This window comes from Cavia porcellus, unplaced genomic scaffold (assembly GCF_034190915.1).
Source record: "Cavia porcellus strain 051 isolate PalLab524CR breed Dunkin Hartley unplaced genomic scaffold, mCavPor4.1 scaffold_14, whole genome shotgun sequence".
Lineage (NCBI taxonomy): Eukaryota > Metazoa > Chordata > Mammalia > Rodentia > Caviidae > Cavia > Cavia porcellus.
Window position 1 is genome coordinate 3073017 of NW_026947497.1, and position 17528 is coordinate 3090544.

The 17528-nt window shown below is 39.5% G+C and overlaps 1 protein-coding gene across 1 annotated transcript in view; it reads left to right on the top strand.

Annotated features, from left to right (window-relative positions):
• Bank1 (B cell scaffold protein with ankyrin repeats 1) overlaps window positions 1–16888 on the top strand; it is a 238636-nt gene extending 221748 nt beyond the window's left edge. Inside the window, exons 12-17 of the mRNA XM_063260550.1 lie at window positions 3990–4168; window positions 6567–6630; window positions 12745–12774; window positions 13922–13974; window positions 15867–15931; window positions 16182–16888. Of these exons, the coding sequence (XP_063116620.1) occupies window positions 3990–4168; window positions 6567–6630; window positions 12745–12774; window positions 13922–13974; window positions 15867–15926 (386 nt within the window). The 3' untranslated portion in view covers window positions 15927–15931; window positions 16182–16888. The remainder of the gene's footprint in view (window positions 1–3989; window positions 4169–6566; window positions 6631–12744; window positions 12775–13921; window positions 13975–15866; window positions 15932–16181) is intronic.
• Window positions 16889–17528: the final 640 nt, after the last annotated feature.

A 17528-nucleotide genomic window follows, 5' to 3' on the forward strand; every position in this document is an offset into this window, starting at 1 on the left:
TACTTTGATGAATAGCGTACTTAATAGTCCTTTGATGATGAGTTTATGTGTTTGATGTGTGGATTGTCTCCTTTGTTGTATAGAAGCTTCTCAGTTTATCTGTTTGTCTATTTTTGCTTTTGCTCCATATGTTCTGCGTGTCTTTTCCAAAAAAACAAAAACCAAACAAAACAAAGAATAACTTGCTTCCAATAACACTGTCTTAAATTGATTCTCCTAAGTTTTATTCTACTAGTTTTAGAGTTTCTGGTCTTTCATTGAGGTCTCTGATCCATTTTGAGTTTATTTTTGTATAAAGTGAGACACAGGGGTCAAGCTTTAGTCTTCTGCATGTGAATATCCAGTTTTCTTAGAATTATTGAAGAAGGTGTCCTTTCTCCAGAGTGTATTTTTGGTGACTTTATGAGGGCTCAATTGACTCTAAAATACATGAGATTATTTCTGGGCACTTTATTCTGCTGCATTGATCTGTCTCTTTTGATTTCCATCTTTGTAGTATATATTGAATCCAGGTAGTACAGTTCTTCAAGTTTGGTTATTTCTGCTCAAGATTGTTTTGGCTATCCCAGATCTTTTCGGCTTCCACTCGAAGTTTAGCATTCTTGTTTTCTAATTCTATACAGAATTCCATTGGCAGTTTGATGGAGATTGCATTGAATCCATAGATTATTCAGGGTAGTGTGGATATTTTACAATATTAATTCTTCTTATCCACGGATATTTTCCTTTTTATGTAATAAAGTTTTTCTCACTGCAATTTAGTAATTTACATTGTATAGTTTTCTTTCTTGCTTGCTCTCTTTTTTCTTTCTGTCTTGTAGCTGTCATGAATATGTTTCCTTTCATGATTTCTTTCTCAGAAATTTCATTAGTGGTATATAATGATGCTACTGAAGTTGTGTACATTCATTTCATATTTTGTAATTTTACTAAAATCATTTGTCAGCTCCCATAGTCTTTTAGTGGAATGTTAGGTTTCTCTGTATAAACAATCATATCATTGGCAAACAGAGATAATTTAATTTTCTCTTATTTATATCCTTTTATTTCCTGTTCTTGCCTAATTTTTCTGGCCAAAATCTCCAGTGCAGTGTTGCTAACTGTGGACAGCCTTGTCTTATCCAGATGTTAGAGGAAGCTCTCAGCTGTCTCTCTTTGGTATGGTGTTGACTATGGATTGGCTGTAAGTAGTTCCATTTAACAAGCAGTATGATTTGACTCTGCTCTTTCTTGATTACTTTGGTTGGGAAGGTCTGTTCTTTGACAGAAGTGGAGTTGAGTATCTCACTGTTGTATTGGATTCTTCCTCTCCCTTCAGTCAAGCACCAATTGCTTGATAACATCGGGTGTTCCCACACTGCTGTACATGCATTTTCAAAGTTCATGTCTTCTTGTCAGATGGATACCTGGATCATTATATAGTGACATTCTTTGTCTCTTCTAACAGTTTTTTTTTATTTTCAAGTATATTATTTCTGATATGAGAATAGCTCCTCTTCCTTGCATTCGCTTCCCACTTCTGTGAAATTTATTTTTCTATCCTTTCATTTCACATTGTGAGTTTCTTGTAGGCAGCATAACATTGGGTCCTATTTTTGTATATATTTGACCAATGTATATCTTGCAATTGGAGAATTTAATTCATTTACTTTTAAAGGTACTATTGATGTGAGAACTTACTCCTGTCATTTTGTAAAATTATTTCTATTTGTTTTAAATATTCTTTGTTCTTTCTCCTTTATTCTTTATGGTTTGTTTATTGTACAATAAAATTTTTTTCTCTTTTCTATTTTATTTCATGCACTTGTTCTTCCAGTGTATTTTATACTTTCACATGGTTTATGATGGATGTTGTTTATTTACTTATTTATTTTTTACTTCTTTGTTTTGTTTCATTTTAGGTGCAGCACTTTCTATAGCATCTTTTGTAAAGCGATCTTGAGGCCCTTTGCATTTTTTAGAATTCTGTCTGATATTTTTCTTTGTTGTTGTTGCTGGGGTTTTTTTGGTATTTTGTTTTGTTTTGTTTTGTTTTGTTTTGTTTTTGTGGTTTTCACATACTAGGCACACTATGCCACATCCCAATTCCTTGTCATAGAATTTTGATAGTTTGACTATGATATGCCAGGGTCTTTTCCAATTATTTCCATTTAGGGTACATGGGCTTGTTTTGCTGAGTACACATACGTTTCCTAAGTTTGGGAAGTTTTTAACTGTTATTTCATCAATGAAGTTGTTTAGCCTCTCCTTCTTTTCCTCTCTTTCAGGTATATAAAAATGTAAATATTTATTTATTTGGTCATGTTCCAAAGGTCTCAGTACCTATTTTAGTTCTTTCTTTTCTTTTTTTCTGACTGAGCTATTTCCAAATACCTGTTTCAGGTTCAGATAGTCTTTCTCTTGCTTGATCTCCTTTGTTGAAGTTTTCAACTATATTTTTTAAAACTTTCTAAATTCTTTATCTCCAAGATTTCTGCATTTTTCTCTCTGCTACATTTCTCTCTCTGCTGGATTTCTCATTCAAATCATTCATTGTTTTCCTAATTTCATTAAACTATATTTTCTTGAATCTCACGAGTTCCCAAATATTTGTTTAGTTATAAGACATTTCATCAGTATAGTTTTCATTAATATCTGTTGCTAGAAAACAGTTATGTTCTTTTGGAGGCATCATTTCCTTGTTTTTTCATATTTCTTGTCACCTATATTGATATTTGTGTCTTTGATGAATCAGTTATGTCTGACACTGTGATGTGGAACCTTTCATGGGAAGCAGCTTCCTCTTGAAGACATGTCTGAGGTGTTGGTTTTATGTGCTGTACTGGCTTCAGTTCTAACTGGGTGTCTGCTATAATCTCCCTTTGGCTTCTTCCACGATAGTCGATGGTTTTGGGTCCATTATGCGCCACAGCAAGACCAGAGAAACCCCTGTTCTCTCAGTCTGCATGGGGGTGGATACACTAGTGTCCTAACAGAGATGGTGTACTCAGCAGAGCACCCCTCTTTGCTTACCCCAACTATGGCATGATGGTAGTAGGAATGGGGGAAGTAGGGGACCAATCAGCACCTACCCCAGTTCCAGCACGGACCCACACATGGCTGGGCTCAAAGTAGGCACCAGTATGGAACACTTTACTCTTGCCCTGCTGGTGTTGCAGGCCTACAAGCATCTAGCCTGATGTGGGGGGCACACAGCAAGACAGGAACAGACAACTCTCCTTCTGACCAAGATTCAAGAGATGTCACAGGCTGTGCAGCAGAGGGCAACAGGAGCATAGTAATCTCAGCTTCTGTCCCAGCCAGTGACAGCACAGATCCAGTCCTCCATCTGGGGGAAGAGGCACCAACCAGGCCCTTGGCTCCAGACAATGTCCTTCCCCTTTCCGGGTTCTGAGGGCTGCAGGGAGGAGATGTGAATTTGTTCTCCAAGGCAAAGCTACACTTCAGTCCCCAGGCTGTCACTTAGCCAGACTGGAAGTCTGTGACACCCTGAGACTTAAGTGGCCAACCGTGGCTGGCATCTGAGCTGATGAGCTTCACTGGCCCCTGGTTCCTTTTACAGTTCCTCTCATGTGTTGAGTTGCTCCCAGAAGGAAACTCAACCTTTTCCCCTGCCCACTGTCCTTGAATACAGCAGCTAGCTGTTGCTTTGGTGCTTCCTTTTGAAAGAGGCCACAAGTGCTGGGTAACTCTGTATGACCCCAGACTCCGTCCACAGGGTCCCTTTTATTCCTCAACGAAAGAAATCAGCACGTCCTACAAAAATCTACAATGTCAGACTCTTGCTACTAACTTTTCTGTCCTTGTGCCTCTATGCTTGCAGTAATGAGACACATTCTTTTACCCATAAACTTGATGCCCAGCGCATTACAACATGCCCTGCTCCATTCTGCAGTGGCTCCTACACAGTTAAGTACAGGAAGTACCACTGGCTCTATTTGTAACCCATTGACTGACTTCCTGTTGATGCTGCCACCCTCATATTACAGAAAAGGCTCGGACGGAGAGCCCGGCTGTATCCATTCCAAGGCGCTGCCTGGAGGCGGGGCAGGAAGAACTCATCCTTCTCCAGGAGAAAGTCAAGAAGGGAAAGCTATCTGTGGATGAAGCCCTAGAGAAATTCAAACACTGGCAGATGGGAAAGAGCAGTTTGGAATTGATTCAGCAGGTAATGATGACCCGTGGGAACCCGTGGAATGGTCCCTGTTACAGACTCCTAGAGGCTTAGTGGGGTCAAGACTTCATGAGAAATACAGGCAGCTGTTCTGTTTTTAACTAGCAACTACAAAAGGTGTTTGTAAAAATCGGTTTTAAAACATGAAAATAATTTGGAGATTTCACCTTTACAGGTTCATTTATGCAAACTCAGTCTTGGAGCCCAGTTGATAATACCAAAGCCAAAGTCATAAACATGAAAAGTTTCATATATATATATATATATATATATATATATGATACCAGATGATTAAAATCATGAGTGTGTGTGTGTGTGTGTGTGTGTGTGTGTGTGTAAGAAGCAGTGTTTTTTGATCAATGCCAAGAATGTTAACTTCAGATAAAGTTGCCTTCCTGTCTCCTGCAAACATAATTTATATTGGGGAGAGGATGGAAGGGGTGGTTCTGGGATGAGCATGGAAACAAACCGCATCCACCCCTCCCGAGGGCATCAGGACCAGGCTCAGCCTGCCTTGCAGTCATGCATTCCCACCCCCGAAATATTGTAGCACTGCCTTTCCTCTGCGCAAAGAGCCTCACTGACCCAGAACTTGGCTCCCTGGTGGTTAAGCACATTTAATATGCGATTGAGACCAAAATGAACATGATAATAGCTTCAGACACCACCTTTCACAAGAGATAAATTGTATTTAAAAGGCAATGCTTAAAAGAACACTTTTTAAACAACGGGAAAATGAGTCACTGTGATGACATTTGAAGAATCTGGCATAGAGGCAAGAGACAGTGCAAGGGCAGGGACTTTCCAAATAGTTCTGAATTCACGCCTGGTCAGAAAGTACCTGTCTCCAATGGCAGCTCTGCTCATGGCTGATTCTGGGCCAGATTGTGCAATGCCAGTTTATGCAAAGGCAGTTATTCTGGCAAACACCGGGGAATGTCCACTACAGAGCACTGATGGGAACTGCGGCAGCCAGGTCCTCTCACACGCGGCCAGCACAGTCCCCCTGCTCCCGCTTATCCTGAGAGGAGCAAAAGGTACTCAAAGCCAAACCCCAAACTCTTTGGTCTAGCAGTGCTACATCATATACATTTTACTGATGTAAGCCAAGATCTTTAATAAAAATTTCAATTCGGAATTAATACAGCTTCTTGAAAATTATTTCACTAGTCATTCCATTAATCCCTTGGTTGTTTCTATTTTATTTTCATATTAGCATTCCGTCTTTTGGGGAAGAATTTAAGGAGAACCTTATTTCTTACTCTATGGAGACTGATGTGACTCATCAAAAAGGGAGAATGAGATTGTGTATAAGGTTTTTTTCTTTAACCGGTAGACACAGGCCAGCAGACACTGAGAGTACCAGAGCCAAAAGTTCCCTGGCTTCCTTTGAATCAACCAATCCTTAACATAGAGACTGGCACAGAAAACAATACCGATAATAATAACAGTCATAATGATAATCTCCTTCTCCATGTTCCCAACACAGAAACACACACATACACTTACATACTTTTTGATGTTTCTTTTATAGTTGGAAAAGTACACATTTGTGCCCCAGAGATAAGTTTATCACAGGAAACTGGAGCAATTATGAGAGAGGGGTCGTCCTGGTTTATTAGTGAAGCTTCTGGAAGGTGGAGACCCAGATAGCACCTTGGCTTCGGGAGAAGGGAAGGGAGTGCTGCCCACCAGGCTCCTCACTGAGGACCCCTCCAGAGGGACCTCACTGGGCAGCTCCACTCTAAGAGGAGATCAGGGAACAACAACAGCAAAAAGGTTTCCAAGTTCCTAGGCAAGCCACCAGGAAAAGCATGACTTTTGGTTGTCCTCTAAAAGACTGTCGGCCTCCCAGCTTATCCTCTTATTGATAATGTTGTAGACTATCTGGAAAGCCAGGAAAGATCACAGATGTACTAGGAAGCTGCACCAGGTGTTCCCAAGTCCCTATTTGAGTGCTCACAACCTGGGGAGGGAAGGTCCCCGCAAGGCCAGGGCTGGGTATAGGCCCCAGGGAGCCATCCCTGGGTAATGTAGCTCTGATGCTTCTGGTCTCCAACAGCAAGTGTAGACTGGAAAGTGCTCCCATAGGGAATAGCCCTCTGTTCTGATCTTGACCCCACCAGTTGGCATCGTCTGACTTGGGGAGGTCACTTAATCTTTCTGCATCTTGTTTCTACATCAACAAAAGGAGCTGGTGATATTTTACACCCCTTCCACCAGCGGTAAGGACTAAGTTGACCTTCACCAAGGATGTGGGGTTCCAGACAACACAAATACCAAATGAACACCAAGCTTTGTGTTAGTGTTTGCACCTTGAGCCATGAAAACTGTATCAATCTTGATTTTGATGTCCTGGTCCTTTATCCTATGCCCTGTGTCTCGTTATAAGGAAAAGCTACGTCAACTGCGGTACACCATTATTGGGGACAGGCCAGAAGAAGCAAATGTCTATGGTAAGTGAGATCCTCAAAGACGGTAGTGGGATGCAGTGGGAGCCACGGAACCACTTCCAGCCTGTGCCACGTCACTTCTGCTGGCTTCCTGGAGCCATTTTTATCCCTCTTCGGGGTGCTCATCTGCAGAGTAGGAAAGATTATGCACACGCTGAGAGTGCACATGGCGCTCATATGTGAAGTACTTCTATTCTCTGACCCGCAACGACCCCTCCATTAAGGCTCATTACTCTGTTTTGATTTCTGTTGAGCTATGTTATAAATAGGACAATTATGTTCCAGTTTTTTAATTAGCCATTACATAGGGAATCAAATAATTAAGGAGTCATACTTTGTAATAAGGTGGAGTATTCTCAATATAGCCAGTTCTCACAGTTGTCCACATGTGGATCATCTTAAATTACAGCCCTCGTGTCGGTTTTCCCCAAAGCTAGTGTGCTTCCTGGCACTGCACAGCCCCCAGGACAGTAATTACCAGCTGCCGTGGTAGGAGGGGCTGCACTCCATGCTAACACAAATCAAATGTTATTGAGATGATAAATTTTCTCTAAAGATGAACACCACATTCCAAAATTGAACATAAATTATGTTGTCACTGTATGACCACTGTTTTCCCAAGTCTCTGCTCCTGCATGGATAATTAAAAACTAACAGCCTCTAAAGAAGTGTATGACCTTCCAACTCATCTGCTTTCAGTAACACTGCATTGCCTTTAAGTAGTGGGAATTTCATGCTGAAATTTCTCTTCATATTATCAAACTATTATACAGTTTTCCATAGAGAGTTCTTTAAACACTCAAAAGTGTTTCCTAAAGCACAAATATACTTCTGCAAATAATTAGGGTCATAAACACAAGACTAATTTATAGGGAATGAAGCCCCACAGATTTTCATCTTAATGTGAAATGAGGTTCAAGTAAGGAAAAGGACTTTCAGAAACTAAAAACCCAAGGTCAGAGGAGAAGCTGGCACCTACTCTCATTTGAGTTCAAGATCAACGTTGTAAACTGCTAGTGTTAGCTGAAAAGCCATTAGTTCTCCGGCAGCCACAGGTGTGAGGTGTGGCAGACACGCAGTCCACCTGAGTGGGACACTGACCAGAGTCCGGGAGTGACCGAGTTCAGCAAGCAGATCGCACACAGGCAAAGCCCACCAGCCCAGGAGGCGCAGCACACGCAGCTGCGTTGGTCTCTTCCGGAGATGAATTCCTAACCATGGTCTCAGCAAAGCAAAGGGTGGCGTAGACCACAGGAGACGGAGGCCCCACTTCAGGGCAGCCACAGTCACTAGGCTGTGCGGAAGGTCCACAGAGAGCAGGGCCCAGAGGCCCCGAAGAGAAACTGAAAGTCTGAGGTGTCCATGACTACGGTGAGACCACTCAAGGTTCACAAGGTGGCAACTCCTAGAGTCTGAAACCGAAACAGAGACACTAGCGAAGTCTGTGCAGCTGTCCTGCAAAGTAAAAAAGTCTTAGTATCTTCTTAAAGCACCAGGCATCCTTAAGAGATACCCAAGGAGGAAGCACCTTGATTTAGAGCAGCATCTACTCTAGCTGTGCTGCAAGAAAGCCTACAACCAAGCCCTACAGGAACCACACAGGAGGCAACGTTTGCAGGCCAAGTCTCCCAAGGGCCTTGTATCTCACCTGGGGCTTCCGACAAACCAGGAAGAGTAACGTCAAATCTATGCAAGCGTATGTCGGAAATTGAGCAGCCTGCTAAAGCAACCTGCACTCATTCCAAGAATATTATAAGGCCCATAACATGCAACCGGTTGTCATATGCATGTTTCAACTGCAAAGAAAAAAGATAATGTACGAAGAAATAAGAATCTGTGGTGAAGAAAAAGAAAGCTATGGACAGAAACTGTGCGGGAGCTGGCCAGCGCTGACCTGAACGAAGTTTCAGAAGCAGCTCATGTTGAAACTGTGTTGATGAAAAATACAGTTTGAAGGAACAAATGAAAAGGAAATATTAGCAGAAAATTGAAAGTACACAAAAGAAATGGGTGGAAAATTTTTAAATAAAGTTTTACAATATAAGAAATGAAAAGTTATCAAATGAACTTATTAACAGATTAAGTATACAGAAACTTAGCGAACTTGTAGAAAGAGCAATAGAAATTATTCCATAAAGGGCTTTGTGTTAGTATAACCAGTTGAGCCTGCATATGATTAGCACCTAGAATGAGAGAGTGAGTCTGGGGCAAAGCATTTATAATCAAATCATGTCCAAACAATTACCGCATTTATTGCAAACTATTTCCATAGATTCTAAGAACTTCAAACAACAACAAACAAAAAAATCCAATAAGCATAATTGTTAAGAAAATGACCTCTATGCAATTTGTGATGAAAGTACTTCAACCCAAGGTAAAGGGAAAATTGTTAAAAGCAGACTGAGTAAAAAGATACACTTCTACAGGGAAAGGATAAGACCCTTGACTAAATGACTGTTAAGTGGATAGAGAGCCAAAGACAATGTAATAATATCTTCAAAGAAAAAAGACCACTCAACTCTATATGCAGGGAAAATATCCCTCAAATAAAGTTATGTCCAGACTGGAGAATTTGTGGCAAAACTGCAACTATCCAAATGCTAAAGGATACCATACAGGTGAAAAGAATATTAATAAAAAGGATTCCACACAGATCTACCCTAAGGGGAAAGCACAGTAAAAATCATACAAAGGAAAAAGACGTGAAACATTACATTTTCCTTCTTTTTGTAAAAATTATTTAAAAGACAACTTGTTGGAGCCAAAAACATTAACACCCAAATCGAAGTGTAAAATGTGAAGGACAAGATACTAAAGTAATCGCACAAAGAGCAGACGGTGCAGACACATGAAGGTTTGCATGGCAAAGCGCAGATTGTGAGACTCAGTTACGCAGAGGACAAGATATAGAGCACAGAGCCAGGCAGCGGGTGTGAAGCAGGAGGGAGTGCACAGACAGGCTCAGAGTAGGCTACTGTAATTAACTAAAGTTGTATGTTATAGTCACAAAGTAACCTTAAAAAATAAGTAAAAGAACCTTTTACTTAGAAGAAATGAAATGGAGCACTAAAGAACTATTTGATTCACAGAGAACAAAGCAAGAACACCCCAAAGTGGAATATGCATAAAATGGGTCAGCAAAAAATCAAGAACAAGATGATCATGTTAAACTGAGCCAGATCAGTAATTATGTTAAATCTCAATGTGTTAACTACTTATTGGAGAGAAAAATATTGTTAAGTCGGACAAAAAAGAAATGATAAAGTTTTGACTGGAAGACAAGCATCTTAAATATTAGGTAGATAATTTGAAAATGAAGGATGGTAAAAGATCTGTGATGGTAACAATAAGGAAAAGAGGGGTTGGGGATTTAGCTCAGCGGCATAAATGCCTGTCTTGCAAGCACGGGGTCATGAGTTCAATCCTTGGTACCGATAAAAAATGAAAAAAAAAAAAAACAATAAGGAAAAGAAAACGGTCGTGACCACGCTAACATGCAACAAAATAAACTTCAAGACGAAGATGCTGCATAGTGGTAAAGGGGAGTTCACCAAGAACAACAGCTCTAAGTCCCTGTGTATTCTCTACTACCTATGCGTGTGCATTTATCAGACCTCATCAAGCAAGTACTTGACAGTACTAAGATGTTTCCACTTTTCTCTTAGTAATTAGTAGAATAGTAAAAATCAGTAAAGGATAGAAGGTTTGAAGTATGATACCAACAAATGTCACTTACTGGACATTTGGTGAACATAGCATTCACCCAATACCTCAGAATAGAAACTCCAGTTCATCAGAGGTGTGCACGGGAGAGTCTCCAGACAGACACAGCTGAATCATCAAGAAGTTTCAAGTAATATTGAAAGATTAAAACCTTCAGAGTATGTTCTAGGGAGTATTTAGTCATATTCAGCACCACAAAGTGAAATGGAAAACAATTAGATACCTACAGAGTCTCTCCAAGTGTTTAGGAATCAAGTGCAACATTCCAAAATAATCATGAGGCAAATAGAAAATCCTAAGAAAATATTTCAACCTGAATGATAGTGGGTGAGCAACACCAGATTTGTGGAATTCAGCTAAAGTGGTTATGCAGTTAACAGTTAAGGTAGAGAGAAATTTAAGGACTGTAGACGTTATGCTAGAAAAGCCAAAAAGCTTTAGCTCAGTGCTGTAAGTTTCCATCTAGGAAACTAGAAATTGTAAAGCAAACAATCAAAAAATAGAAAATAAAAAGGGCAAGATGAAAAATCAACAAAAATATTACAAGCCAAACAAATGAACTTTTACAAAGCCAGAATAAGTCATTTGAAATCATAAATAAAATTGATAAACTCTGGCAGGCATGGTCAAGGAAAAAAGAAAAGAATTATCTATGACAAGAGCCATAGTCACCACAGCAGTGCCCACAGGCACTGGAGAGACACCGTGAAACCACAATTCACCTGCCGCCAGTGCACTTAGCAACTAATAGGAAAAGAAAATTACTTAAAAGAATGAAATTTACTAAACTGACTCAACAAGGAAATATTTTAAAAAACACTTCTTGGAACTTCTCTGAGTATACTTCCTGGTATCCTTCTGACTTTTAGAACTTTGTCAGTATTTTATGTGTTTAATAAATAACAAAGAGGTAAGAAATGAGGCAAAACAATGTAAGTAGGAATGCATTAGTATAAATAACATAGCCACACAGAAGGGAAATGTAAAAAGGAACATTAATCTAGAAAGCAGAGTATTCTAAGGCTAAAAGTAAAAAAGAACACTAAATAAAAATTGCACTTTAATCCAGTTAATAGTTATTTTATCCACAAAAATATAGTTTAATATTTAAAACTACTTTATGGATATTCTAAGATTTAACTAACATATAAATGTACTACAGATCACAGAAACCAGTTTCTCTGCTGCCAGAGAAGGGAGTCAGACCGAAGAAATAGGGGATTTGGGGTGAACACTGCCATGTTCTGGAATCCCAGGCAGAAGTCTAACTAATCATGGATATCTATGTCTCTATCTGTCTATCTACGTACCTACAGAGCAGTTATCTGCAGTGACAGTCTGGCTCCAAAGACTACATTTACCACCCAAGCTTAGCTGACAAAGCACAAAAAAGGTGCCAGCAAATGAAACCAGGATGACATAACAGTAGGCAGCCATACTCACTATTGTGAGACTATCAGGCTTCAGTGTGGTTTGGGATGTACAGCTGGACACACCTGACACACGATATGATCTAATGGTTTGGGAAACACCACATATGTGCTTAATACATGGCACAGACATGCCAAGTGAGAACACACATCCACCAAAGACATGTGCATAAAGTACAGCACTTTGATTCATAATAACCACATGGGCACAGTTCAAATGTCCAGCGGGAGGTAGATAATTCCACCATGGTGTGTTTTTACCGTAGAATACCACTCAAGGCAATGAAAAGAAATACCTTCTATTATACAGAACAATCTAAATGAATCTCAGGGAACCTAGCAAAAACATCAAACACAAAGCAGTACACTGTGCAAGATTCCATTTATCTCAAATTCTAGATACTGTAATAAAAATCTGGACAAAACTATTCACTAGATGTTAAAATCAGACCAGAGTCATCATGAGTCATGTTCTGATGGTGATATGGAATACGAAGGAATGTTCTGTGATATGAAATAGAATCCATCCTGTTGGGTTGATGAGTATGTGGCTACATAGATTTCTGAAAAGTCATTAACTTGTACATTTAACAATGTTTAATTTGCACTGAACATAGTTGTTCCTGAATAATGTTGATTTTTAAAAAGAATGGAATGTAGTCAAAAGAAGCAGTGGGCAGAGTAGCAAGATGTATTAACTACCAGAAGTACCAAAAACCGCAACAGCTTGAGACCAGTGTTGGAAGAGAAAAAGAACATAATGATTGCAGAAATCATTTCAGACTTGGGGGCCAGAGTAGATGAGTTTAAGGTTAGGATTAATGTTTTAAGCCTAGACTGAAATTTCAAAGTCTCTTTAAAGACACAAAGTAGGAAAACGGTAAAACAAACAAACAAACAAAAACCATGCATTGGGTAAGTCCTGAACAAAACCTAAGAGTATATTTTTTACTTTGTCTTTTAGAAAAACTCACCATCGTGCACCACCCAAGTGGTAAGTGTTGGCATTAATTGAAATATTTAAGACTAAAACAAAGTACCTGAATCAACTTCAGTTAATCTGAATCCAGTAACATTGGGCAGGTCGGCCTAAAAATTCACCTAGATTTGATATTTATATGCAAAATCACCTGACACCCAAAATAAATGCGAAGTGACTCTAGCATATCACTGCTAGAGGTCTTGTGACAAAATTAAAGCAGGAGCTTTGGCTCTGACTGACCTGGCTGTTCACAACCACCTCGGTGTGACCTTTGCACGTCCCCGAGAGCTGCAAGCGGGTGACACTTGTGCATGGGAATTTGATGTAGAGACTGGCACTGGTGCGGATGTATGGAAGTGGAAGCCCCTGGCTGATACGCAGGAATTAAAGAATGGAAATGGGAAGGGAACCCAGAGAAAGGGGAGACAGGAGGGAGAAGGGAAAAGAAAGTAAGAGGGTTGAGATGAAGTTTGCAGATGCACCTGTTCCCCACAATGAATGCATTTATTCTGTATTGCAAACCTTTACTAATAAAAGAAGGAGAAAGGATAGAAGAGCCAATGAAATGCGTTTAAGACTCAGGAGAGCAGTGCCCTTGAATGTGACGGGTGGGATGTGCGTCAGGAGAGCACTGAGAGGTAGTGGCCTGTTAGGGAGCTTAGAAGAATCCAGAAGCTGCAGTCCACGGCCTGGACCACAACCTGAGCATGGGAGGAAAAGGCAGGGAAACACAGCTGCAGCTGGGGTGGAAAGTGGAGAGCCCGGGGCACAGGAAGTGGGGGCGGCAGGAGCAAGCATTCCTAGGGGATTCCTAGGGGATGGCGCTTTGGCCCTCGGCCACTTTCGTGAGTGAGTGCTGGGGGTCGGAGGAGGAGGAGGAAGAAGAGGGGAGGAGGGAGGAACTAGTGAAATCACTTCTCAGAGGGAGTCAGAGCGTCGTTTCTACACCAAAGTGACTACTCAGTGTTCTACCCAAGTCAAGCCATGTGAGTAGGAGAAATTCATAACATACTTTCCAGAGGTGCATTTCCAGTGTGCCCTTTTTGAGTTTCATAATTTTTCTGTTTAATCTTTGTACTCACCAGCTTTTCAAGTGATGATTACATGAATCATATATATATAGTAACTGAAGAGATTGTAACAGAATGTGTATTTCTAGGGACCGCTGCTCGCAATGAAAACATGTTATACAGCATCCCACTCAGCAATAAGGTACGTTGTGTTTATTCTAATGGTTATAAAATACAAAGGCTTTCTCTACTGAGAAACAACATGAGGCTCTTAACTGTATCCTTTGTAATAAATATGAACCAAGTAGTTTAAATGAACATTTGTGTACAGAATTCATGAGCAGTAACGTAAGGAAATTAGCAAACCCCTGTCCAAAAAAGAAAAAAAAAAATACAGAAAGATCTGTGGTTGTAGCTCAGTACAAAATGCCTGGATGCAATCCAATCCCAGTACAAAAGAAGAGAAGAAAAAAATTAGTTATTTGGAGTGGGAAAAAGCCAAGAAGAAAGAACTCAAAAGAAAAAACCATTGAGGCCAAAATGTGGCTGAATTCAACATGTACAGAAAAAATAAATATCAGGAGCTGATCAGGCTGTCAACTTCCTTGTACACAATGAAGGTTTACATGAAAGAGCCAGGTAACCTGGAGTTTGAGGACCCAGGAAAGTCAGACTCTCATGGAGCTAACGCTAAGACTTCCCGCGGCCCTCTGCATTTAGTGGGCCCTTAGCAAATCAGGAGGGTGCAGGAAGTGGAAGGCACGTCTGTGCAAGGCCTTGAGAAGTTAGAACAAAGACATCCTGAACTGTACACCTCACTAACGGAAGCGCTGTCTTATCACTTAGGTCGGTGATTCTGGCCTCGGAATAGGAATGAAAGCCAAATATTCTCAGCTATGGCCTTCAGCAGCCGTGAATATGAGCTTTTTCAACGCAGCCAGAGAGTACTGTGGTCAGCAACTTGACCCTTACACAGCCAGGTCCCCAAAAAATAAACCTTAGAGGAGTTTTGAGTACACAGTTTTAACGGTAGGAATATGATGAGTCTGTTTGAACTAAAACATGCAGCAGTTAAAGTCTAGTTATAGAAAATATAGCCCCAAAATATTACTGATGTAAATATGCTTTACTTCACATCATAGATTTAACTAAAAAGAAATTGCTAAAAAGGATTTTTAAAATAATATAAATCAAAGACAATTATAACAGAAAACCCAGACCAGCTCCAACAACATAATAATATTCCAACCACAAGTTTTCCTTCATAAAAATCCAAATATCTTGGACTGGGGATTTAGCTCAGCGGTATAAAGAAACTGTCTAACAAGCATGAGGTCATGAGTTCAGTCCCTGGTACAATGAAAGAAAGAAAGAAAGAAAGAAAGAAAGAAAGAAAGAAAGAAAGAAAGAAAGAAAGAAAGAAAGAAAGAAAAAAAGAAAGAAAGAAAGAGAATCCAAATATCTGCATATGCACTATATAGCCAATATCCTGTGGGAGCTGGATTTTTCGCTAGTAAGCTCCAGAAAGAAACAATTTTAGGATTACTTTAATCCTTCAGGTAAATCGTAAGTAGTGATAAAAGTCATTCACCCTTAGGAATTGAATATTTTCATCTCTGGATCACTCTGTGGCCATCAATAAACTAAAGGGCTACTCATGATTAACGAAACGGCACATTCAAATAGAGCAGAATTATGAGATGCACCAAATCCCAGAAGTTATGGGTTAAGCAGATGCTTCTACAAAATCTGAAGAACAACAAAACTCTGGCATGTTTTGTTTTGGTTTTTGTTTTCTTTCAAAGCATATTTTTGGATAAGGGGAACCAAATATAAATTCCCAATGCTTTGGCAGCTCTCTCTCTCTCTCTCTCTCTCTCTCTCTCTCTCTCTCTCTCTCAATCAACATAAAATTGGAATGCAAGGACTTTGATGTAGCTGAACTTCACAGTGATTCTGCTTCCTGTTAAGATGCACCATGATCACGACAGTTGCCTCCACAAAGCTGTGAAATCAACAATGATTTTGTCATGTTTTCTCAGACTTAAAATGGAAATGGTGATAACTCATGAGTCTTTTTTTTCAATGTTGTAGCCTCCTGCTCCACTCCAAGTTGAAAAGGAATTTGGTGTCTGTTGCAGGAAAGATCATTAAAGAAGGTAAAATATTAGCCATATATATTAGAAAAACTAAAGGAGATTTGTTAGGGACTTGAATCATTTATCTAGGAAATAGCAGTCTTTAAATATTTTATTGTCTTTTCCTGAAAGAATAAACATGTGTAGTTTTCAAGCTAGAGGTGATTGTTCTTTAACAAGATTTATGTATCGGGGTGTTTTTGTGCTACCTCATAAATTTCAGTTGATGAGTCATTATTTACAAGTACGTTTTCTGTGGTCTCATCTGCAGGTTATTATAATGAATCTCACGACTGCAGACATTGTGCTTTCCGGGAAAAGCAAGCTCACATTTGGATTTTTTCTATACTGCGAATTCCTGAAAGCAGAAGGCCTTGGGATTTGGGAATCTGTAGTTACCACAAAGTACTGGCGGTATGCTTGCCTCAAGCAGTTCAATCTGTGTTGAAATCGCCTATCAGGGACCAACAGCATTCTGTGACAATGCTTGTATTTTACAATGACTTTGTCACCAAAACAGCAAGTTCTCATTTTGAAAATTAAAGAAAAATAAGAGCAGAGGAGTTAAATGCTGTAGCAAGGTGACAGAGCCTGTCAAGGCACCAAACTGAATAGATTGCTCCTCTGCTGAGGACAACCATGACAGTACAAACTCCACGTGTATTTCTCGGTTAGGGACGGGTCCGCTGTCTGTCTGTATTTCTTAAACTCAAAGGTTGTATTATTTTTGTTATATCTTGTTTCCAGAAACCTTCCTATATTGAGCTCCTATCTGCATGTAACCCTGAAAAAAACTTGTTCTAAAATTTTTCTGTCCTTCGAATTAATATGCATTTCCAGAGCTTATTTTTTCATTAGAAAACTCTAAAATTTCATCTATTTATTTCTTAGAAACAATTTACTAGCTTGAAGTAGAATGCAGTTTTATCATATTATTATTTCCATGTATAAATACTGCAAATAAAGTGTTTAAATCTGTGTGTGATTTTTCAAAACAAATTAATGAGAATTAACCAAAAATGTTTTTCTGCTTATTTGTTTAAAGGTCAATCAAATGTTTTTAAATAACCTTCCTTACATTCATTAGATAAGGCCCAAAGAGTAGAACAGACTTTTTTCCTAGTTTCTAAACAGTGACAGCAGCATTTATTTAAAGTCATTCTGTAAAATGTTCACCCTAGATTTCTGATATCTACTAACGTTCTCAAATAGGTTCACTTTAAAATTAACACAGTAGCTTCATCAGTCCCTAATAGAAGAAATTTCCAATTGTGACTTCTAGAAATTCAATCCACAGTTTCATATCCAAGATTATTTTTAAAAACTGCACAAGCGGAACCTCACTGAGGCCATGACTGTGGGCTACCCCATCCAAACAGGAAAACCAATAAGAGGGCTGAGACCTTTTCTGCAATTGCCCAGATGCATAAAATTCAAGTAAATGCATCACATCCAAAGGAGGGACTTGCGTGCAGATGTAAGGCTGATGTTAACAGTTCACTACTCATTGGCTTTATTCTTATTAAAAATGAGAAAGCCAATGGTAGGTAAAGTGCCAACTTTTTAACTATGACACAGTTCACTCATTTCTTCCCTGAGATGTCATTAGGGATGGCCG